The following is a 25,039-nucleotide window of genomic DNA, read 5'->3' as shown; positions in this document are numbered from 1 at the left end:
GCCAGAGCTGCCTGTTACGTGGCCGACGACCACCGGTAGTGGTATGATTTAAGGCGAAGCACGTTGCCTTCGAATTAGTTAATCCCACTCCCACTTCCATATCGGCGTAACGCTCCTGTAAACTAATCCACTTCTACTTCCGCTTCCGCTCGCGGTTCCAGATCTCTCCCTGCACATCTGCATCCACTCACACTCGAGGGAGAGGGAGAGGGGGAGAGATGAGGGAGAGGGGAGAGATGAGGGAGGCGAAGGCGCCTCTGATCGCGGAGGCGGCGGAGCACATATCCCATTCCCACGGCTCCGGGTCGTCCGGCACCGGCAGCCACACCAGCGGCGGCGGCGGCGGGTGGAGGGGCTCGAGGCAGTACCAGCGCCGCTCGGACGCCCTCGCCTACGGCAACCGGTACCAGAAGGCGGCCGCCCTCGTCGACCTCGTCGGTTCCCTCCTCCTCTGCCTCCCTCTTGTGTCGTTCGTACTCGTTGTTAGGCGAAGCGCGACGCTGCTTTGCTGTAGGCTGCTCCTGTGTTGGGAATTGCGGTGATCGTGGTCGTGGGTTTGTCGGGGTGGGTGGTGTGCGCTGGCGAGCGTGGATGTAGGGGCGGTGTTTGATGGATTGTCTGCCCGAGCTCGGCATGTTTACGTGGTGCGGGAGCTTGGCGTGGTCGAGGTAGTTGTTTGCAGCTTGTGCTCTGTTCGGAGCCGTGAGATAGGGCCAAGGCGCCACTCGGCATAGGTTGCTTGGCGATAACCTGAACTTTGCGCACATTTACGTGCCAATGCCAGAATTAAGCGTGGTTTCAGTTGTGCTGTTTTATGACAGAAAACGTACTAACAGTGTTTAAGTTGACTTTCACTATTTCCGATGTTGCATATAGCTGTTAACTTTTGTTTCGATTTTTGCAAGCGCTATCTTTGAATTATGTTAAAAATGTACCATCTAAAAATTTTATCATGTGCAAATTGACGTTTTACTATAACTGTCGTGTCATTTGCATGTGAATTCTCACTCAATACCCAGTACCATAACAAGAATATATGTTATCCGTCGACACTCTTAGCTAACGGACTTAGCGCAGTAAATCCCATTTTCTTTTGCAACACAACTAGGGTATCTTTAATGATGCAAAACAAGGTCTACATTTGTGTTTTGCGATCAGGGTTCACTCTATCGGTTCAGGGTTTTCTATCGGGGGTCACCGAAATCCTGAAATTTCGGTCCAAAATTTCCGAAATTTTAAACAAAATTTAGTTGAATTTGAACAAATATTATCCAAATTCATGAAAAAATTGAAAAATTCAAAAATTTCGGCCGAATTAATATCGTATCGGGGGTCACTTGGAAATTTCGGTCCGAAATTTCCAACCCTGTTTGCGATATTGTTGTCATTTTCTGATGAGTTCACGTCCTCTACCATAATATCACTACCATTACAGGCACTGACGTGTGGGACAATAGGAGGATAGGACCCACATACTAGTGATTGTAATGGTACTGTAATGGTAGTGACTTTATGGTAGAGGATCCTCACCCTTTTCTGATATACTGGGAATTAATTGCAATGGTTTGACAGGCAGAAGATGGTGTGGGTATCCCTGAGGATGTCTTGAATGACACAAGGTTTGAGAGGGCTATGAGATTCTATTTTGTGTATCTCCGGTTGGATTGGCTGTGGTCACTTAACCTATTTGCTTTGATTCTTTTGAATTTTCTCGAGGTTAGTTATGAAAATGGAACCCATCTATTACATTGTACAGGAAAGCGGCTAAAATCCTGCAAGTCCCATTATGGTCATGTTTTGAGTTGTTTCTTTTGCATTTCAGAAGCCTCTCTGGTGCCGGGGATATTCTCAACATGCTTGTGATCAAAGGGATCTTTACTTTCTGGGGCAGTTGCCATACTTGAGCAAAACTGAATCTCTCATATATGAGGTAAGGCTTTGTCTATAAGAGTGGTGTTTCTATGTTCTCTGAAAACTTTAATTGCAGAAAACTTCAAAAACTACAGTCGGTAGTAGATTAATGAGCAGTTGGAAAGTCAGGTCAATAATTTGCTTTTGTAATTACACTCAACTTTGTTGGTGACCATTAAAGCAACCTTTGGTGACTATACTAATCACAGCTTCTCAATATTATTGTTGAGCTTTGAGATGTATTGCATAGTTAGTTGGGCCAGAGCATGGTCATTTGAGTACATTAAAATCTGAATTCCATCATTCTAGATTTTGTATGGTTATTTGTTGTATAACAGGATAATGCACATGCTTTTTTTAACGAACATGTAATGGTCTGTATTGAGGACTGAAAACATTAATCTGATATATTTGACGCAAACTTGCCGTTCTTTTCAATTTCAGGGGCTCACACTTGTTATTCTTGTAATGGATATCTTCTATCCACTGTCCTATGAAGGTTTAAACCTATTCTGGAAGAACACAATAAATAAACTGAAGGTATGGCATCTGTTTATAAAATAGATATATATGAGTATAAATAGCAAGAATAGCATACATGTTTGTTTTTCTAAGATCCATTGATGTGGATAGCATACAAGTATAAACTGAAGTTAAATAAAACTATGTAACTGCAAAAAATAATGGATGATGTGGATTACATCTGGCCCTACTGAGATAAAATCTAAAATTTGAAGGCATATGTGAGTGAACATTCACATATTTAACTACTTTTTGTAAATTAACTATGTGCTTTTACGTATGAGGGATGGCTATTTTTTTTGTTAGATTTGACTAGGCCCTTCCAATTTTTGATACAGTTACATTCAAGCTAAATAAACTTCCTTGTTTTAACTAGACTACCCATTGTGCTAACTCTGCCCCTTTTAATTCCTACGCTGCAAACAGACTGTAATCCTGTTGTTTTACTTTAATTAAGCATATGTTTCTCTCTAAAAATGTGTCTTTCTTACTGCTTCACAAACTGTGGTCTATCCATATTTCTGCTTTGTCTTGTAGGTTCTTCTTCTCTTCATCTTAGCATGTGACATACTGGTGTTTGCATTTAGTCCCCAACCTTTCAGAGTAGCTCCTTACATCCGTGTTGCGTTTCTAATAATGAATATCAGGTTTGCAGTGTTTTATCTACTCTAGACTACAGTTTCTGCTGCTAGCTTTCTGAATTCAGTATGAAGGTTCGTTACTGAATCAATCTCAAAGAAAACTAGCTGGGTGGCCCGCGCAATTGCGCGGCTAGCACCCATACAAAATTATCTATTTTTTACATATTATTTTACTTAAATTTTGTTAAATAGCTAACTCATTGTCTTAGGACTTTGAAAGACCGAACTTTATCATCCAAGTGTTTCTAATTTTATATTTTTTAGAAGTCACGCTAGTCGCTACCCCTTTATTTGTTGCCGATTTACCACCGTTTCTATTCATCCTCCTCATTTGTCATCGTTGTGTTCTAGATGGACTTTTTTTTTTGAAAATTCCATATTTTTCACCCTGATATTTTTTTATTTATAAATTGTTTTCCTACTTGAACTCTTATAATTATTTTTCTATGTTTGGAATTTATTTTATTTGTTACTTCGGATTTTAATTAATCTCGTCATGTGTTCTTGATGGTCTCTTCTTTCAATTGTCTTTATTTTTTATTAAGAATTTTAATTATTTATAATTGTATTCCTAGTTGAACTCTTATTTTCCTTTTTATAATTTCTGAATTTATTTTATTTTTTATTTAGATTTTAATTAATCTTGTTTTGTGTTCTATATGGACTATTCTTTCGATGTTACTTTTTTTTTATTTTAAATTTTAGTTGTTTCAAAATTGTATTAATATTTGAACTCTATTTTATTTTTCTAATAATTTCTTAATTTATTTTATTTTTTATTCCAAATTTTAATTAATCGTGTATTGGGTTCTTATATGGACTCTTTTTCTAATATTGCTTATTTTTAATTCCAAATTTCAGTTATTTTAAAATTGTATTCCTACTTGGACTCTTCTTTCTTTTTCTCCGATTAATGTGGTAATTTCTAGCCTCCACAACGAACGTGGTGCCTCCTTTCAATGCTATCTTAATAATATAATAGATAGATAGATGACCTAGATTTCTGCAGGATAATCATACTGCATAGCAAAGAGAAGACCCATAAATAATTATAATTAGCGTTCACATAGACACATAGGCAAACACTTACCTGTCCCATTTAGGAAAAGATACATGTCAATGTTAGTTAAGATATATGTTATTTTTTTGATTGTTTGACAGATGTATTAACTGTTCCTTTTGTGACAGGGAACTGCGAATGTGTGCTGTTACACTGGTTGGTATGGTTGGGACATACCTTAATGTTTTGGTAAGACTTTATTAATTATGCAAAATTACTATACTTCTAGCACTGTAGGACATACAATGATTATATTCCTTCAGAATAAGCCATTAGAAGTTTTTGTCTATGCTTGAGAGTCACGGGGACCTTTCGTTACTCTCTTCATCTGATGGTTTGTGGTGCATGAATTGAAATTGTGGACACCAACTTATAAATAGTGTGGGACCATTGTAGATTTAGGTAGGCTGGGAAGGAGGGGGAGATTGTTCTCTTCTGACATCCTGTTCATTCTTGAGTTCTGCCCTTTCTGCTTTCCAATATAAAAGTCAATTTTGAACTACATTTTACGGCCTAGTTATTGGAATACTAATTACAAAGATGTTTACCTCAATTTACTTTTCCATGAGTTTCTTATGGTTCTGCATGTTCATATTTATGTCTGCATTAGTGCACATTATGTGTTCAGTTTTGATGCATATCTTTTTGGTCGCTTGCATTATGTAGGCCCTTTCACTATTGTTCCTCTTATTCGCAAGCTGGCTAGCTTATGTAACATTTGAGGATACACCACAAGGAAAGACTGTTTTCTCGTCATATGGTACCACGTTATATCAGATGTTTATTCTCTTCACCACCTCCAATAATCCTGATGTATGGGTTCCTGCTTATAAGTAAGAAGGCATCACTATTACTGAAGTGTTTATGATAGTTCCTGCATATGACATGCATACAAATTAACCTTATACATCTTTGAGCAGGAGCTCTCGTTGGTCCTCACTATTTTTTATTGTCTACGTACTTTTGGGAGTTTACTTCCTAACAAATTTAATTCTTGCTGTCATTTATGATAGCTTTAAGGAGCAGGTGGGTTCCTCACCTCTGTCCTAATTCACATGATGATCGCTATTTTTTTTTGTTATGAATTCTGAGTTATTATTATTATTATGCTTCACATACTGCTAACATGGCATATTTTTTGTGATCTAGCTAGCAAAGCAAGTTTCTCAGGCAGACTGTACAAGGAAAAGTATACTAGAGAAGGCATTTGGTATCATTGATGCTACTGTAAGTGTTTTCCATTTTATGTTGTCCTGCAAACTAGTGCACCACAATTTGGCAACGTATTTTAGTGCAAGTATTTTTTATGTTTTCCTGAAAACTGATGCACCTCAGCAGTACTTCAGTACTTTAGTATAACTTTGATGTTCAGGTTATCCTTCATCAGAGTATAGTCTGATCACTTCGGTTCTCAGTTGGGATTATTTTAAATGTTCAAATTATCAAATAAGCAGCACTAGCTCACCTTCGCAAGGCGTGATGAGATTAATATTATAGATCTTAGATTAGGGAAAACGAGTTAGCAAGAAAATCAAGGTCCTGCTGCTATTGAGATGATATAGACGTGTTTAGTTGTTTGGCTGTGTTATTCATGAGTATTATTAATATTGGCTGCTGATATCCCTTTCTTCCCTATCTGTGGACATCAGGGTCAGGGTTATCTCAACAAAGAACAGTGCCTATCATTACTAGATGAGCTCAACAAATACAGGTAACCAAAATGCCCTCTTACATTACACTCCTTCAAATCTCCTTATTACATTATAGAGTGATTTAGTCCTTGAGGGGGTACCATACCTTTTAGTATTAAATTTGTGCTACCTTCAGGTACCTCAACTTAAATTTGTGCTACCTTCAAGTACCTCAACACAAGGGAGGTACCAAAAATTTACACTGAAAATACAGTACCTCCCGGTACATCCTCAAGGAATGTAAACACTGCATTTTATGGGTAGTAAGTTTATTTTTACAATCTTTTTTGTGGAGATGTTCCTCCATTTCCTGAAGGAATCTTAAGTCAGTCAAAATCAATATCTGTCATGCATGAAACCAATCTTCAAAATTAAATCCATAGTAGGTAAAGTGGTTAGCAAACGTGCTGAAGGAGATCCCACCCAACCCAGATGCCAACAAAATTAACTCCATGTCCATGCCAAGGGTATAAGAAGTCTCTAATTGCCCCACTTCCGTGCAAGCTTGATGCTATCTGTGAAAGTGGCCGATCCATTAAGGAAGGTCTTTTTTTTTTTATCCTTACACTGAAAACTGAAAAGGGTAACTAACTCATGCAAATGGTAAGCAAAAGAAAAACCCTTTAAACAATGACGTGACTGCCTTTGGAAGATGGGCATCCTTACTGGTCTGTAGAGCCAAATATCCATTTTTATGATGATGCACTGGTACTTGAATACTCATTAGATGACATGCCATCTCGAAGAGAACACAGGTCAGAATGGGTGTCTGCTTTCGTTATTACAATCTCAATGCTATTCCAAATTACATTATTTCAGTTTTGCTCCATTATTTTGACATTCATAACATATATCAGAAATCAGCAGAATTAATTGTGTAGAAAATGTCAAATTAATATCTAGAAGCCTAGAACATGGTTCTTACAATTGCAGCATATCATGCTGTCCACTTTTCGGTTTTGCATTTATTGATTTTATTGAACCAACAACTTAATGGTTTGTAAGTGTAAGTTAGTTTTGCTTATTATCATAACATGGTAGGGAGACATCCCTTCCCCTCCAAAGTTGATGACGACAGATGTTATCCTTGCATTTTACCAAATTCCTGCTAGCTCCTGGATCAGTTATGGGTCTCACAGAATGGTGCCTCCTTTTGTAGATCGTTACCTAAAACCTCAAGGGAAGATTTTGAATTAATTTTTGCCGAGCTTGATCAGAGTGGTGATTTTAAGGTACGTGCTCCTACTATCTTCAGTAGGCATGTCTTAGTTTTAATAATTCTTCAAGCACGTTCACCCTCCATCCTCTCCCCCTAACCCCCCCCCCCCCCCCCCCCAAAAAAAAAAGTACTTGTAAGAATGTTTATAACAAAAACACTTAAGGCTGTGTTTAGTGGTGGTTGGAAACCTTTTCCCTCCGCACGGAAAATGAGGTAGCACATTAGCACATGATTAATTAAGAATTAGCTAAAAACTTAAAAATGGATTAATATGATTTTTAAGCAACTTTTCTATAGACTTTTTTTTTGGTGCAAAAAAGCACCATTCAGTAGTTCGGGAAGCATGCTCATGGGAAACGAGGGAGTAGAGGTTGGGAAACTTGAGTTCTGAACGCAGCCTAAGAAGCTGGTACTAAGGCCATCCCCAACCCAGAAACTATCAAATAGTTTCCGTACTTGCTATGTCATATAGACACTATGTATAGAAACTACAATTCAATGGATGGTGTCTTCAAATTAAATTCTCATCCAATCACCTCTCTTCTCTCTCCTTTTATCTACCTATCCCCTTGTTTTCATTCTTGGTTCTTGTGTAGAGATGGTTTCTTGCATGAGAAATGGTTTATTCATCTTTTTACCTCTCTCCTCTTTAGCTCTCTTGCCACATCAGATTTTTGCTTATGTGGCAATGCATTAAATGCTATGGAGACTAGATGGCATGGTTGGGGATGGCCTAATTATCACCTGTACCATTTTCTGAAAGTATACATGCCTCAGTGAGGTCTTAATTCTGATGTTAATTTTTATCCTCATTTGATGGTATGGCATGTTAGTGTTTTTTTATCTCACTTATTTATCCTTGTCCAGGTTACCTCTGAAGAATTTGCTACACTGTGCAATACCATTGCAATAAAATTCCAGAAAGAACCACCTGTAAGTTGTACTTATTTTGATGTTCATAATTTTCTACTCTTTCTTTATCATGGAAAATTGAAAGCTATACTCCTTCAACCTAAAACAAATACCCTCTATTTGACTTGCCACAAACCCCAATGCAAAATCTTGGCTGTTATTTTATTGTTACTTTTAGCAAAAGTTTAAGGAAATGTTTTGTGACATTATGTTTTTGCCCTTCCCTTGTTTACACAATCTGAATACTTCAATTGCAAATGTATCAATGACCAAATATTGTTAAGAGTGTCAAGGATATAAATACGTCGATGTTGCACTGTTTGCAGCAACATTCTACCTTGTTTGACCTAATGTTGTACATATTTTTGCAGCCATCCTATCTCGAGAAGTATCCATCTTTCTATCATTCAGCACTGTGTGAATGGTTGAAATCTTTTGTGCGGAGCCCACTGTTTGAGTATATTGTTATTTTTGTTCTTCTGATGAATCTAGTCGCTGTCATTATTGAAACAACGGTATGGCAGTTTTTTTTTCTTCTAATTTGTGTTTTATTTTTATTCAACTTGGAATCATACTTTATATTGTTAGCAGTATTCTATTTCCATATCTGCTAGACTTAAATTTATACTCTTAGCACTTCTCAGTATTTGTTTTCTATTTTTTGTTTACTATCAACTACTGAGTACATGGCAGCGTAATCAGCCTACTATATTAGCTTTGCAATAGTTTGTTGACTACAAAATTATTCAATCTAAGTTATCTATGCTAATATAAAAGATGGTAATGGTGAGTCTACCACCACCAACACCTGACCACCCAACTACCATGCGGGACCTACGAACAGTGAGACAAAACTTTGCTTGTTTCCCAGCCCCCACATGCTATAGACCCCAGCGCAAGGAAAATATGACAATAGAATATTATGGATTTTTTCATCTTTGTGAAATGACAACAAAATTAGCACAATGATAATATATTAGACAATTAGAAACAAATTTTGTTGCAACATACGGGCATTATGCTAGTGTTTAACAACGTTTTGTAGACAAGGAAGCATGGCTTCATTTTAGAACCAAGAATTGAAATAATTAAATTCACAAACGGATGTGAAAACTGTATGTAATCCCTGGGATATGATTTTTGCAGCTGGATATAGAAAACAGCTCCTCGCAGAAAGTGTGGCAAGAAGTTGAGTTTGTCTTTGGTAAGCATATTTTGGTGAACTTTGTTTCAACAATGCTCTGTAAGCAGTAACTATCTCCTATAAAATCTCCCTGGCATATTATCTTGAGTTTCCAACTTAAAGTTGACACTTGAAGAATAATTGCCATTTCTCTTAGGTTTGATGATTATGTAGCCGAACTTCAGAATTTGTATTCTACTGTAGTAGTCTGTCGTTCTTAAATTTTGTTGAAAGGGTCTACTGTGTTTTCCTGATTTAGGTTGCTGCAGTACTGTGGGGTCGATACAGAATCGCATATGATTGCAATGGTCATAAGTTTATTCCCTCTATTTAGAAATGTATATTGTATCAGAAATCATGTAATCAAACTTCTTACACTGTTTTCACATCCGTTTGTGAATTTAATTATTTCAATTCTTGGCTGTGTACATCTGTTTGGATGTAGAGGCCGGTTTAATCCATCATCTTAAAAAAAAGTTCTTACACTGAGGTTTGACACAATTAAATTCGTAGTTTATTGAACTTCACGAGTATATTCATAAGAAAGTACCCATTCTGTCCTTTTTTTATAAGGTGCATATGGTGCACGATGTTATGGAGTGCTGGCATTGTAATGTAATAATATGTTCATATCCTTGTCTTCACGTATGTAAGTATGTCAATACAAATCTATAATGTTGCAGGATGGATTTACGTTATAGAGATGGCACTCAAAATATTTTCATTAGGATTTGGTGCCTACTGGATGGAAGGTCAAAACAAGTTTGATTTTGTGCTTACTTGGACTATATGTAAGTTAATCCTACTAATTTATTTTGAGACGATTTTAGTAACAGTTCTGTGTAGTTGCTTATTTTCTTCCATTGCTACTTTTCACCTTGCATTTTAAAGAAAAATCCATATTACCAAGAAGTATTTCTGGTTCAAAAGAAGAGTTGCATTTCACAACAAAACTGAATTAGAAAAATATTGTATGGGTGAGAGGTTATATTTTAAGAATACTATATTTAAGAATAGGTGTGTGCATTCACTGTTACTGAAAAACTATGGAGTATAATTGATTTTCCCTTGGTCATGATTGGATGATGATAAACTCTCAACTTCAAAACCATGTTTCCTTTCCAAGAAAATAACACTGGTCATATCAAATGCGTTATGTTCTTCAAATTTAGCTTTTGCCTAACCTGGACAACCAAATATTCTTGTTCCATGCAGTTTCCGCTGAAAATAAGTAAATAACTAGTACTGTATATTCAACTGCCTTAATTCATATCTGAAAAGGAGTATCGTTGGAAGAGAACTTTTTTTTTTTTTTTGCATATAGTAATCTTCTTGCCAATTACTTTGTGGCATCTGACTTCTCATTTCATTGTAGTTATTGGAGAGACTCTAACATTTGCCTTCCCATCGAAGCTTTCTTTTCTTTCAAATGGAGAATGGTAATTTCACTGTTTTGGATGCTTTACTTTCCAAAATTTAGTCAATCCATCATATGTACATCAAGATACAAACATCAATCCTTTTAGTATGCATCATGCTCTTTAATTGCTGAAACTAAATTAATAACCTCTTTCCTAATATGATGGTGATTTAAGAACTATGTACTTAAGTTACCATGTGAATAAAAAATAAACTCTAACCTGAAATATCATGTTGAGCTATATGGGTTGTTGAATCTTAATAATTGCCCTGAACTTTACTTTGAATCATCACTTTAACATTAAGTCACTTAAACAGGTTCTGAGTGGATAACAGTTCTGACAGAATTCTCTGTTAACTATTTATCGTTGTTTACTGCCTTGCTCTAATAATCCTGATTTTCCTCTGAATTTTGCCTGGCAGGATTCGGTACCTTCTTCTTGGAAGGATGTTACGCTTGACAAGAATTCTGTTGCAAGTTCGGCGTTTCAGAGCATTTGTTGCAACATTCTTTACTCTGATGTCTAGCTTGATGCCATATTTGGGGATTGTATTCTGCACCCTTTGCATTTACTGCTCCCTTGGTTTGCAGGTTGGAATAAACTAATGGTTTTCCATATCAAGTTTAATGTCCTAAATAGTTCATCCAAGAGCTTAAAGTTTTTGGGGAAACATAAATATTTGTGCTCATTCTTCAGTGCTTCCCCTCACATGCAGTCTTGACAAAATTGCTGGTCCAGTTTGTTTACTGGTCACAGCAATCTGTTACTTACACTAGTGATTGGAGTTCCTTTTCTTTGTTCTTAGATTGTCCAGTTACTAATTACTATTGTTATTTGTACTTTTCCTTGTCTAAACAGCACGTCATTGCTGTCTATATATCATAAACACTTTTCACACCTCAATTATTGTCATTAGATGACAGTCTCGAGTCTTCTGTTTGCAGATATTTGGGGGCATTGTGTATGCAGGAAATCCAACACTAGAAGAAACCGATCTCTTCAGTAACGAGTACCCTTTTTGTTCTTATTTCACCGTTTTGATTTCTAAAAAGTTTTAGAAGTGTTTTTGTTCCAGTAACTTCTATACTAAAATCTCACCTTCTATTTATTTTTGACAAAATTCTCACTCTTTTACCTTGGCATGTGCAGCTATCTTCTTTTTAACTTCAATGACTATCCAAGTGGTATGGTAACTCTGTTCAATTTGTTAGTGATGGGCAATTGGCAAGCTTGGATGGAGGTAAGAACATGGCAGCCATGCATGTGCTCAATCTTGCTTGTTCTATACACTGAATATTTTATATTTTGAGGGGTGAGAGGGTGGTTTTGTATGCACTGATTTACTTTACTATTTTTCACCTTGATAAGTTGACTCATGTAGAGCCTGCCCATTTTACTGTATCCAAATGAATGCTTAAGATCTGTGAAATTAAGTTTAAAAGTTTACCCTATAGATGTTAAAAAGTATGCAACTAGAAAAAAGATAGTTAAGAGTAATAAATCAGAAGGAAAAGGATAATATTTTCTCTCTTATATTTATATTCTTATAAATTTAGCTCATTGATCTGGATCATCTGCCTACAATAATTTAAGTAAAATCTGCCAAAATGTCTTGAGTGACTTATTTTATTTGCTAACCTTCGTTTCCTTATCTTTGTTCTTTTGAATGAAGCTCCTTTTTTCTTTCTTTCAGAGCTACAGGCAATTGACTGGAAGTTATTGGAGCCTGATTTATTTTGTCAGCTTTTACCTCATTTCAGTATTACTGCTGCTTAATCTGGTAAGATATTAAATAGTTATTTCAGTTTTTGTTCATGCAGTGACATTCATGGCATTTCTAATATTGCATGATACTGTTGTTTTTATTATTTATGTGCATGCAGTTAGAAAGTTGTTGACATTCCTATTATCCTACTTATATTTTTTAGATGATTATTTGTTGATTAAATAAATTGTGTCCTCCCTTTTTTTTCCCTCAGATTGTAGCATTTGTGTTGGAGGCATTTTTTGCTGAGATGGAACTGGAGAAAGATGGCGAAGCTGATATCCAGGTTAGAACAATATTTGTGCCGACAACAAATTCTCTTTACTTGTATTTAGAAAACTGCTGAAAAGCCAGTAATTAACTGGTTACAGGTAGCCTAGTTGTCCTTTGACAACATCGATTCACACTACACTATTATCGCACAATTATTTGAATAAGTACGAATCGAAACCTTGCCAGTGTTGCCTTAGGTGAGTTTGAGCAGCTGAGGGATGGTTGAGGCTAACGTTTGGTTTGTAGTTGCACTTTCTGAGCCAGCTTGCCAGTTGCCATTTGGTTGTGCGCTCATGTCATGTGTCATCTCCAAATTGTGGCTAAGTGTGGGAACCAATCAAACGACTCATGAATCCCACTTCTCTTGAGCTTTTGATTGGAAGTAGTACTATATCTGTTTGGTTGTTTCTAACTTTCTGTTATGTCAAATCAAGAAAGAATTTGGCGTTACTAGCTTCGCCTACACAAACTGTGGATTATAAAGTATAAAATAACTTTAGTTTGTATAAACTTAAGCAGTTACCTGGATTGAAATAGCTAGTAGTTTTTTGAGGGCATCTGTTCATCCATGCAGGATCCTACTTTGGAAGGAAGAAACAGGCGGCGATCTGTGCGGTAATAAAAGAAAACGATTAGTTGTTATGGCATGATAACATATTTCTGCAACATTAATTTACCATTGATGTTGTGCAGTGTGAGGACAAAGGGGACCATGGTTGATATTCTTCTTCACCATATGTTGAGCAATGAACTTGATGGATCTCAAAACCGTGACCAATAGCTTATCTTCATGGTACTACCCTGTTTTTCTCTCCAATGGCAACTCCCGTAAAATTAGATGACCGAATACATGATTTGAAAATGCTACCAGCCATTTCTAATATTTCTGATGCCTATACCATGTCACTGTGTGCTAATGTATTTTTAGTTTTTTACTCTAGCATAGGTAATCGGTATTACTGTATTAGATCAGCCGATCAGCCACATCATTTGCATTCTTGCGTTCTATGCCTTCCATTTAAATCAAGGGTGTAGCTATATTTATGGTGCCATATTTTTCATCAAAAAATAGTCGGCATGTATTTACATTGTAAGTCCCTAAATTACATATGTAATTTTAGTGTATTTACAATGTAAGTCTCAAAATTACATATGTAAGTACTAAAATTACATATGTAAATTCAAAAATTACATACTAATTACATATGTAAGTGGGGTGTAAATGAGGTGTAACTACTGTGTAAGTGGCTGAAAAAAATCGACTATAGCATATGGCGCCATATTTCTAGCAACTCCGTAAATCAATTGCTTCTTTTACCATGATTAATATTTTTAACTCAGGTCTTTTTTTTTTTTAAAAAAAAGGCCCTGCAGGAAGAAAGCAAGAACAGAAAAAAAAAAGGAAATGATTAGAGCCGGTTCTCGAGCATGGAGTTATGTTTTGTTATGTCAGGTACTCAGGTGCAAAGGAATCTTGGTGAGGTGATGGAAAGGACTCTGCTTGTCATACTTTAGTTGTCAAGGAGAACAGCAGATGTGTTCTCTTTCTGCTCCAAAGGAGACCTTAAAGGAGCTTTTTTTTAAAAGTAAATATTGTAGGAGATTCTCCTACAGTGCATATATATTTATACAAAGGAGCTCTTTTTGTATAGGATTAAAATGTGCTAATGGTTCTGGTGATTTTCTTTTTTGAAAACTTTACAGGTTATTATAGCCATAATACTCCACATTTCCTTATTGTTATACTATATACACGTTATAAGTTTTGATATTTTCTCTCATCCTTCAATAGGTATATACCTCCCCATATTTGAGATATACCTTTTCATAAAAGAAGGTACTAGAATTAATCTTACAGGTTGGAATATGATTGGAAACTTATCTTTATAAATATTTGTGATTTTTCTTACATTTTTTTAGACATAGATATTTGTGCTTATTAAGAGGAAGAATATATATAATCGCAAAAAAAAAGGTAGAGTATACATACTTTCACCATAAGAAGTATATACCTCCGAACTAACACTGTAAGCTATATATACCTCTCTATACCTCACAACAATTAGAAAACTCTGCCAGTTCTAATCATAAACTTAGTTTTTCTAATCAGTTAATCCGGTTTAATTTTTTACCTCTCAAAATTATAAGGGGGTATATACCTATCCAAGAATAAGAGAACACCTTGTAAATTTTCTCATGTTTGGTCGTGTTGCACAGGCTCCAAGATAAGAGTTCAAACTTTGAATCCTTTATTAAGGTCTTGTTTAGTCCTCAACTTTTTCTTCAAACTTCTAACTTTTTTATCACATCAAAATTTTCCTACACATATAAACTTCCAACTTTTTTCTTCAAATTTCAATTTTAGTCAAACTTTTAATTTTGGTGAGGCTGTATTTAGTTCCACGCCAAAATTGGAAGTTTGAAGAAATTGGAACGATGTGGCGGAAAAGTTGGAAGTTTGCATGTGCAGAAAAGTTCGATATGACGGAAAAGTTGGAAGGTTCAAGAAAAAAGTTGAAATCTAAACAAGGCCTAAGATGCATTGAAATTGTACAACTGGCGTGAGCCAAAAGGAAGAACAGTACAGTAAAATTCAAACGACTCAGATGGCCAAAATGACTCGAGTCATCTGGTGGGCGACTATTGCCTCTCAAAGATGACACTCAAGCACAAACCCAATGCAGAGAGCAATGAAGCAACTCCAGTCAGAACACTCAGAACAGGAGCAGTTCCTTCAGTCTCTGATGTTGGAATTAATGAATGGGCCTTAGCCCACTCGAAGATTAATTCTTTGGAAAATCACAAAAAGCCCACCTCATGGGATGGCATGCATGTGGAGTTTAGTACCACCTTACTTATTCTAGGAGAGGGGGACCTCCTTAAAAGGGAGGATGCCCTCCTAACCACTTGAAGCATGTGTGGTGGAGAGAAGAGGGGAAACACGTGCGCGCTCGCTCGCCTGGCCTGGCAGGGCAGGCGGCGCGCGTGCACGACGTACGCGTCGAATGGTCCGAAAAATTGGCTCCTCACCCTTGCGCAGATGCAGCCTCCTTTTGCAGTTTTGTTTTGCTGCAAATTCGGATTCGTTTTTGTTTTGGAAACGTTCCGAAAAATCCGGTGCGTGCAAACGGCGTGGAGTCCGGATAAGTTACGCGCGACTTATCCGGTTCGGTTACGCGCAGTAGAGATCGTGCGGGCGCCCTGATCAAGCGACCCTTCTCTATATAAACCGACCCGCCGTCTTCACGCAGGATATGCGAAAATCAATCTAGGGTTTGCCTCCTACTCTGAACTGCACCGTCGCTCGTAGACTACTCCATCCCGCTCGCCGGCGTGCACCAGCGATCGGGAGAGCAGGTCTCCGGAACCTCTGCCTTTGACGTCCTGCACCGGGAGAAGGCGGCAATAAGGTTTTTGGGAAGCGCTTCGCGCAACTGCTCCCTATTCGTTCGCGACGGCTCGCCTTCCTCTTCGCTCGCGTGTTTCGTGCCTTCGTAGACACCTGCGAAAAGTTTCGACCAAGCAGCCGGTCTTTTCGTCACCTCGGTACGTGTTCAATATGTTGCGCATATTTGATCTGTTCATGTTATTCTGCGTAGTTTACATGTGTAGATCTAATGATGCGTTCATGCTAGTTTTCATCTGTAATGTCATGATTTATTTATGGAATAAATTAAATCATTATATGCCCATAATCTCAACAATCCAAAAACCTTATTATAGGCACTGTGATTTTACTATGGCTGGTTTTGCCGATGCACTGAGGCCGGATAAATTCACCGGTGTGCATTTTAAGAGATGGCAGATCAGGGTCACTCTGTGGCTGACAGCTATGAAATGCTTCTGGGTGAGTACTGGCAAACCTGAAGGAGTTCTTACTGCTGAACAGCAGAAGCAATTCAAGGAAGCCACTACTCTCTTTGTGGGATGCATTCTTAGCGTTCTTGGCGATCGTCTGGTCGAGGTGTATATGCATATGACCGACGCTAAGGAGTTGTGGGATGTACTGAATACTAAATTCGGTGCTACTGATGCTAGCAATGATCTGTATATCATGGAGCAGTTTCATGACTACAAGATGGCTGACAACCGTTCTGTAGTCGAACAGGCTCATGAGATACAAACCATGGCTAAGGAACTCGAACTCATTAAGTGTGTCTTACCCGACAAATTTGTGGCTGGGTGCATTATTGCGAAACTACCTCCATCTTGGAGAAGTTTCGGTACTGCACTCAAACACAAGAGACAGGAATACTCCGTTGAGGGGTTGATAGCGTCTCTTGATGTTGAGGAGAAAGCTCGGGAAAAAGATGCCGCGTCTAAGGGCGATGGTGGGCAGTCCAGCGCCAATGTTGTGCACAAGGCCCAGAAAAAGAGCAAGGGGAAATACAAAGCTCAGCAGACCACCAACTTCAAGAAGCAGAAGAAGAACAACAACAATCCTAATCAGGATGAGAGGACTTGCTTTGTGTGTGGCCAAGTTGGTCATCTGGCTAGGAAGTGTCCACAACGCAAGGGGATGAAGGCACCTGCAGGGCAGACTTCTAAGTCTGCTAATGTGACCATTGGCAACACTGGAGATGGAAGCGGGTATGGTAATTTACCTACTGTTTTTTCAGTTAATCAATCTACTAATTGGTGGGTTGATACTGGGGCCAATGTACATGTTTGTGCTGACATCTCATTGTTTTCTTCTTATCAGGTCGCACGGGGTTCCACCGTCCTAATGGGGAATGGGTCACATGCTTCTGTTCATGGTGTTGGCACGGTAGATCTGAAGTTTACTTCGGGAAAGATCGTGCAGCTGAAGAACGTGCAGCATGTCCCTTCTATCGACATGAATCTTGTTAGTGGCTCCCGTCTGACTAGAGACGGATTTAAGTTGGTTTTTGAGTCTAATAAAGTAGTCGTGTCTAAACATGGATATTTTATTGGTAAAGGTTATGAGTGCGGAGGCCTGTTCCGCTTTTCTCTTTCTGATTTCTGCAATAAGTCTGTGAACCATATTTGTGGCAGTGTGGATGATGAGGCTAATGTTTGGCATTCACGTTTATGTCATATTAATTTTGGCTTGATGTCTCGGCTTTCCAGCATGTGTTTAATTCCTAAGTTTTCCATTGTCAAAGGTTCTAAGTGCCATAGTTGTGTGCAATCAAAGCAACCTCGCAAGCCTCACAAGGCTGCCGAGGAGAGAAACTTGGCACCACTAGAACTCCTACATTCAGATCTTTGTGAAATGAATGGGGTGTTGACGAAGGGTGGAAAACGATATTTCATGACATTCATTGATGATGCTACTAGATTTTGCTATGTGTACTTGTTGAAAACGAAAGACGAGGCTCTAGACTATTTTAAAATTTATAAGGCAGAAGTTGAAAATCAACTTGACAGAAAGATAAAAAGGCTTAGGTCTGATCGTGGTGGAGAGTTTTTCTCGCACGAGTTTGACTTATTTTGTGGGGAACATGGCATCATACATGAGAGGACGCCTCCCTATTCTCCCGAGTCTAATGGGATTGCTGAAAGGAAGAACCGCACACTGACTGACTTGGTGAATGCCATGTTAGACACCGCGGGACTGCCTAAGGCATGGTGGGGGGAGGCATTGTTGACCTCAAATCATGTGTTAAACAGAGTTCCTAACAGAAATAAGGACAAAACACCATATGAGATATGGATTGGTAGAAAACCATCACTTTCTTATTTGCGCACATGGGGGTGCTTGGCGAAAGTCAATGTACCAATAACGAAGAAGCGCAAACTTGGACCTAAGACTGTGGACTGTGTCTTTCTGGGATATGCTCATCATAGCATTGCCTATAGATTTTTAATAGTTAAATCCGAGGTACTGGACATGCATGTTGGTACAATTATGGAGTCTCGTGATGCTACCTTCTTTGAGAGCTTTTTCCCAATGAAGGATACACATAGTGGTTCGAACCAACCCTCTGAAATAATTCCCAGTTCAATCACACCACCAGAACAAACTGAACATACACATGAACTTGTCTCTGAGGAGGATGTCAGTGAAGCTCCTCGAAGGAGTAAGAGACAAAGGACGGCTAAGTCTTTTGGTGATGATTTTACTGTGTACCTCGTGGATGACACTCCTAAGTCAATTTCAGAAGCATATGCATCTCCTGATGCAGACTACTGGAAGGAGGCTGTCCATAGTGAAATGGATTCCATTATCGCTAACGGGACTTGGGAGGTGACAGAGCAACCCTATGGGTGTAAACCTGTGGGGTGCAAGTGGGTGTTCAAGAAGAAGCTTAGGCCTGACGGTACTATTGAAAAGTACAAGGCTCGGCTTGTTGCTAAGGGCTATACTCAGAAAGAAGGCGAAGATTTCTTTGACACTTACTCACCTGTTGCTAGATTGACCACAATTCGTGTGCTACTTTCCCTAGCAGCCTCACATGGTCTTCTCGTTCATCAAATGGACGTTAAGACAGCTTTTCTTAATGGAGAGCTGGATGAGGAGATCTATATGGATCAACCTGATGGGTTTGTAGTTGAAGGTCAAGAAGGCAAAGTGTGCAAATTGTTGAAGTCTTTGTATGGTCTGAAACAAGCTCCTAAGCAATGGCATGAGAAATTTGACAAAACATTGACATCTGCAGGCTTTGGAGTCAATGAGGCAGATAAATGTGTGTACTATCGCCATGGTGGGGGTGAGGGAGTTATTTTGTGCTTGTATGTTGACGACATACTGATATTTGGGACAAACCTTGAGGTGATAAATGAGGTTAAATCATTCTTGTCTCAAAATTTTGATATGAAAGATTTGGGAGTAGCTGATGTTATCTTAAACATTAAGCTAATTAGAGGTGAGAATGGGATTACACTCTTGCAGTCCCATTATGTGGAGAAGATCTTGAATCGCTTTGGCTACATTGATAGTAAGCCTTCTCCAACACCTTATGATCCTAGCTTGTTGCTTCGCAAGAACAAGAGAATTGCTAGGAATCAACTGGAATACTCCCAAATCATTGGCTCGTTGATGTACCTGGCTAGTGCAACTAGGCCTGATATCTCCTTTGCTGTGAGCAAGTTGAGCCGATTTACCTCTAATCCGGGAGATGATCACTGGCGTGCGCTTGAGCGAGTAATACGCTATCTGAAAGGTACTGTGGAATTGGGGCTTCACTATACTGGGTATCCTGCGGTACTGGAGGGTTATAGTGATTCTAACTGGATCTCTGATGTGGATGAGATCAAAGCCACTAGTGGATATGTTTTCACACTGGGTGGTGGTGCTGTTTCATGGAGGTCTTGCAAACAGACAATTTTGACGAGGTCAACCATGGAAGCAGAGCTAACGGCACTGGATACTGCTACTGTTGAGGCAGAATGGCTGCGTGATCTATTAATGGATCTGCCTGTTGTTGAAAAACCGGTGCCGGCTAATCTTATGAACTGTGACAATCAAACGGTAATTGTCAAAGTGAATAGTTCTAAGGATAATATGAAATCGTCTAGACATGTGAAAAGACGATTGAAGTCTGTCAGGAAATTAAGAAACTCCGGAGTTATAACGTTGGATTACATCCAAATAGCGAGAAACCTGGCAGATCCCTTCACGAAGGGACTATCACGAAATGTGATAGACAATGCATCGAAGGAGATGGGTTTGAGACCCATGTGAGTTATACTATGGTGGTAACCCAGTCTATGTGATCGGAGATCCCGTGAATTAGATCCTGGGAAGAACAAACCATTAATAAACTATAGGAGAGTACCAATATATATACCCTCTCCAAGTGAAGATGCATATACTCTCGTGAGCTGCAAGGCAGGTTGGCTATGCCTTAATGAGTTCTGTTGGCTTTAATTAGCAAAGATGTTGTCCTGCAGAGCATTCTTGAAAGAACTCACCTTTGTGAGCTTGACTGTTGGTCGCAGTCTATGAAGATTTTGGGTGAATCTTCTAGGAAGCTTACTAAAGACCTAGGAGTATGACTTATACGCTCCACCCGAGGGGTAGTCTACAGACGGTCTAGTACCAGATAAGACTTTGAGTGAAACTTGCTTGCACAAGACTTGCAATTCAAGGCGTAGTCCATTGTTCAAGTTGTGAGTAAGTGTAGCTTGGAGTTCTAGGTGGATGTTCAACCTTAATTGGTCTCCATCGAACCGCTGGTATATAAACAGTACATTGGAAAAGGCAAATCTCAGTGGGATTTTGAGATTTGGTGGGGGATTGTTGGAATTAATGAATGGGCCTTAGCCCACTCGAAGATTAATTCTTTGGAAAATCACAAAAAGCCCACCTCATGGGATGGCATGCATGTGGAGTTTAGTACCACCTTGCTTATTCTAGGAGAGGGGGACCTCCTTAAAAGGGAGGATGCCCTCCTAACCACTTGAAGCATGTGTGGTGGAGAGAAGAGGGGAAACACGTGCGCGCTCGCTCGCCTGGCCTGGCCTGGCAGGGCAGGGCAGGGCAGGCGGCGCGCGTGCACGACGTACGCGTCGAATGGTCCGAAAAATTGGCTCCTCACCCTTGCGCAGATGCAGCCTCCTTTTGCAGTTTTGTTTTGCTGCAAATTCGGATTCGTTTTTGTTTTGGAAACGTTCCGAAAAATCCGGTGCGTGCAAACGGCGTGGAGTCCGGATAAGTTACGCGCGACTTATCCGGTTCGGTTACGCGCAGTAGAGATCGTGCGGGCGCCCTGATCAAGCGACCCTTCTCTATATAAACCGACCCGCCGTCTTCACGCAGGATATGCGAAAATCAATCTAGGGTTTGCCTCCTACTCTGAACTGCACCGTCGCTCGTAGACTACTCCATCCCGCTCGCCGGCGTGCACCAGCGATCGGGAGAGCAGGTCTCCGGAACCTCTGCCTTTGACGTCCTGCACCGGGAGAAGGCGGCAATAAGGTTTTTGGGAAGCGCTTCGCGCGACTGCTCCCTGTTCGTTCGCGACGGCTCGCCTTCCTCTTCGCTCGCGTGTTTCGTGCCTTCGTAGACACCTGCGAAAAGTTTCGACCAAGCAGCCGGTCTTTTCGTCACCTCGGTACGTGTTCAATATGTTGCGCATATTTGATCTGTTCATGTTATTCTGCGTAGTTTACATGTGTAGATCTAATGATGCGTTCATGCTAGTTTTCATCTGTAATGTCATGATTTATTTATGGAATAAATTAAATCATTATATGCCCATAATCTCAACATCTGACAGGCTTCATTCCGATTGAGTGCCTGCGTTCTCGATTTTCTACTGAGATTGAGCTATCTTTGGAAAGTGGAAACCAACTGATAATCACACGGCCTCCTCCTGTTCCTTGAACGAAGCAACAAGTCACCTCCAAGCCGCTGCTGCAAGAACAGCACGAAGGCCAGCAACGCCGCTCCCAACGGCACAACGATGTCCCACGCGACGCCGAAGAAGTCATCGCGCGAACTCGCGTATACGTGGGTCGCCGCGTAGCTCACAGCCCTGAACGCGTCGTACGCGTGGGGCGCCGCGCGGATCACGGTTCCCCCGGCGTAGAACCACGGCGAGATCGCCCTCACCCTCGACCTCGAGCCGGACGCCGCGTTGAAGACCACCTGGGGCAGCAGGAACCCGTCCAGCACGAGCCCGGCGTACGACGCCAGGTCAGCCCACAGCGTGGTGACCTCTGCCGGAGCGAAACGGCGATCGACCAGCCCCGCCTCCCTCGCGGCGCGGACGTTCACCACGTGAACGACGGCGGTGACGGCGGCTCCGAGCAAGTACAGAGGCAGGCACGTCCGCAGCACCTTCCTCTCGGCGGCCGGCGCCGGCGCCGGCGAGGTCTCGCCTTCGCTGCTGCATGCCGCCGTTGTCCGGCCGGACCATGCCAGCTGAAGGAGGCGCAGCTGCAGCGCGAAGGCGATCAGCGTGGGCACCCTCAGCATCAGCTCGTTGAGCCGGAGCCACCCGTCTCCGTCGAGCCCACCCAATTGCCTCCTCTTGTTCATGACCAGGAGCTCGGAATTCACTACGAGAGGGGTGACGAGCCCCAAGGCTTGGACGGCGAGCATGGTGATCGATGTGGAAGCAGCCGCACTGGGGTTCCTCTTGGTGTGGAGGATCTGCAGGACGGTGAAGACGCAGGTCAACGTCGTGGAGATCACCACCACGACGGTCTCCGTGTCCATCCTCCAGATTGACTTGGACACCTCGTGCGAGTACATGCCAAATAAGGTAATATCCCTCCTTGGGAAGTAGAGACGGTCGGTGCTATTCCTCAGGCTGCTGATCCTTCCCCTGCCATGGCTGAATCCCGTACCATTACCAAACGAACTGAACTGAACGGTTATCAATATCTGGCAGTCCATTGAGCCGTTCAGCTCTCCACAGCCAACCATGCACAGGGAGCCCGTGGTAGGATCGTAAACACCCTCTGCCCTGATATACCGGTCTTTGAGCTGGCCAAAGGAAGACCAATTCTTAGGTGCAACGTAGTACGTCACACCATAGCTGACATTCACCAGTGTACCCTGCTCAAGTTGCGCCGCCGCGTGCCGTGAGAACGAATGTTCGGCAGCCAGCCTGTCACCGTCGACCATCGCCGAGCCGATCGCGACCGGGTAGGCGGTTCCAGACCCTGTTTCTCCCTCCAAGAAGAACGGGAAACGGAAGTCACGGTATGAGTGAGAGTAGTTCCCCGGGAACGAACCCTTGCTATTCTTCTTGCTATCGCTCGGCCCGGTCTTGAGGTAATGCTTCTTGGCCTCCTCAAGCATGGTGAAGCTGTAGTTGTAGTTCACGTCGGAGAGGTTACCCTTCCACTCCTCGAAGCTCGACGCGGTTATCAGAGCGACGTCGGAGCCTACACTTGCGTGGTTGTCGCTGCTGTTCAGCTGGGTCGCGTTCCAGAGCACGCCGGCGGTGACACTCCGGTCCCGTACCGTCCACACGGCCGGGAACCAGAAGCTCATCCCGATCCCGCACTCGCGCACCTCAAGCTCAGTGCTGGCTGACGGCGTCGCCGGCGAGGAGCGCGCCACCAGGCACGCGCGGAGGCAGAGACGGTTGGTGTCACTGTCCCAGTGCCCGTCCGCGACGACCGCCGCCTCCTGGGACGAGAAGAAGTCCCTGAATCCCCACATGTTGGCCGTGTCGTTGGAGAACACCGCGTACGCTCGCACCGCGCCGCCCGCGGTGCAGTGCAGCTGGTTGACGTGCAGGCGTGGCTCGTGCAGCGAGGGGAAGCTCACCGCGTGCGCGCGCCCGTACTCCAGCCGGTACGACGCGGCGAGCCGCGCCTTGAGAGTGTCGCACGAGAAGTTGCCGTCCGGCGTCGTCTGGATGGCCCGCCGCGCGGCAGCAGCGGCCTCCGGCACCGGGAGCGGCAGGCAGGATGTGTTCTCGCTGTACCTGTAGCTGCTCCCCTCGGCGTACGTGAGGAGGGAGAAGGGCTCGAAGTCGGCGCCCTCGAGGATGCCGGTGACGAAGGGGTCGGTGAGGCTGGAAATGCTGGGGATCCGGAGGCGGAGAGCGACGTCCATGTAATGTTTCACTGAACCATCAATGGAAAGGTCACTCCCCTTGCCGACCATACAGAGTTGCGTGGTTGCGGACGAGTAGTATCCGTCGAGGTAGAAGGAGATGGAATGTCCTTCCTTCGCGGATTCACGTGTGAGGTCGCTCTCGAATAACTGCACGCGGCTGCCGAACAGGGTGAGGGTGGCTGTGAGGTGGATGACGCTGGGTTCGGTGGTGCGGGACACGGCGTGGGGGAGAAGGGAGAAGGAGCGCCTGGCGAAGCTGTCGGTGAACGAGTGCTGACCCACGATTGAGTAGTAGGAACGAGGGGAGAACAGGGTCTCCGCCCCTTCGCCGGAGAAGATGCCAGAGGTAATCCGGAACGATCGGAGGAGCGCAGAGGCGTCGTCCACGCCGGTGTGTTGGTCGGCAGCTGGTGACGGGGACGCGCACCGGGAGGAGTAGGGTCCGGACAGCGCGGTGGAGAGGGTGGTGGTGGTGGCGGATAGGACGAGGAGGAGGATGAAGCAGAGGCGGCAAGCAGAGGTGCTACGATTCTTGGTTAGCCCCGCCATCTGAGAGACACCGAGGGAGGATGAGGCTAGCAAGTTCGATACCTTGCGCCCACGGTGAGACATTTAAATAGTACGGCGTTGTCTGCCGTCGTCGTCGGAAGACGCCCGGAAACACGCTTGCTTCCCGCCGTTGGTCCTTGGATTTGCAAGTAGCTAACGTAAATGCTTACCAACTTCAAAGTAAACGTCAAAGCCCTTTTGAACCATATGGCACTATCCTTCTCTTCAGCAATGCTGATGCAATTAAATGGCGATTCCGATGCAATGCTCTTTTCGAAAACGTGGGATTTAGCCATTTTTTTAAGAGAATGGAATCTTAACTTTTGAGATACTTCCAGATGGATTAAGTTGATAAGGGTGGGGAGTTTAAGGATGGTGGATGCTCTTTAATTCGGGTGTTACGGTGG

General features: G+C 41.9%; 2 protein-coding genes and 1 long non-coding RNA gene across 3 annotated transcripts; 2 read left to right on the top strand and 1 right to left on the bottom strand.

Moving 5' to 3' along the window:
• The first annotated feature begins 76 nt into the window (after nt 1-76).
• LOC4325272 (two pore calcium channel protein 1-like) lies at nt 77-14,416 on the top strand. Its single transcript, NM_001406232.1, has 24 exons — nt 77-434; nt 1,573-1,716; nt 1,823-1,930; nt 2,356-2,451; nt 2,971-3,080; nt 4,263-4,323; nt 4,801-4,967; nt 5,055-5,160; nt 5,284-5,361; nt 5,784-5,845; nt 6,985-7,057; nt 7,912-7,977; nt 8,328-8,471; nt 9,103-9,160; nt 9,823-9,930; nt 10,515-10,578; nt 10,982-11,150; nt 11,505-11,569; nt 11,710-11,800; nt 12,254-12,340; nt 12,540-12,611; nt 13,173-13,213; nt 13,292-13,391; nt 13,964-14,416. The coding sequence occupies exons 1-23, from the start codon at nt 219-221 to the stop codon at nt 13,377-13,379; spliced, it is 2,274 nt and encodes a 757-aa protein (NP_001393161.1). The 5' UTR covers nt 77-218; the 3' UTR covers nt 13,380-13,391; nt 13,964-14,416.
• Nucleotides 14,417-16,620: 2,204 nt separating this feature from the next.
• Nucleotides 16,621-17,671, top strand: LOC136351319 (uncharacterized). The gene is made up of 2 exons (XR_010734330.1): nt 16,621-17,188; nt 17,301-17,671. It is a non-coding gene; the product is annotated as an uncharacterized lncRNA (long non-coding RNA).
• A 4,036-nt stretch (nt 17,672-21,707) lies between these two features.
• On the bottom strand, nt 21,708-24,669 carry LOC4325271 (uncharacterized). Its single transcript, XM_015780064.3, has one exon. It carries the CDS (start codon nt 24,630-24,632, stop codon nt 21,834-21,836), a length of 2,799 nt encoding a protein of 932 aa, XP_015635550.1. The 5' UTR covers nt 24,633-24,669; the 3' UTR covers nt 21,708-21,833.
• Nucleotides 24,670-25,039: the final 370 nt, after the last annotated feature.

This window comes from Oryza sativa, chromosome 1 (assembly GCF_034140825.1).
Source record: "Oryza sativa Japonica Group chromosome 1, ASM3414082v1".
Taxonomy (NCBI): domain Eukaryota; kingdom Viridiplantae; phylum Streptophyta; class Magnoliopsida; order Poales; family Poaceae; genus Oryza; species Oryza sativa.
The sequence above is the reverse complement of the archived record's forward strand: the minus strand, read 5'-3'. Positions and strand labels throughout refer to the sequence as shown.

What these genes read in the sequence shown, in the direction of transcription:
- LOC4325272 (NM_001406232.1), top strand. Translation starts at nt 219, where the DNA reads ATGAGGGAGAGGGGAGAGATGAGGGAGGCGAAGGCGCCTCTGATCGCG. An exon ending in GTATGGGTTCCTGCTTATAA is followed by an intron (nt 4,968 to 5,054) that starts GTAAGAAGGCAT and finishes ATCTTTGAGCAG; the next exon opens with GAGCTCTCGTTGGTCCTCAC. An exon ending in ATGATAGCTTTAAGGAGCAG is followed by an intron (nt 5,161 to 5,283) that starts GTGGGTTCCTCA and finishes TTTGTGATCTAG; the next exon opens with CTAGCAAAGCAAGTTTCTCA.
- LOC4325271 (XM_015780064.3), bottom strand. Translation starts at nt 24,632, where the DNA reads ATGGCGGGGCTAACCAAGAATCGTAGCACCTCTGCTTGCCGCCTCTGC.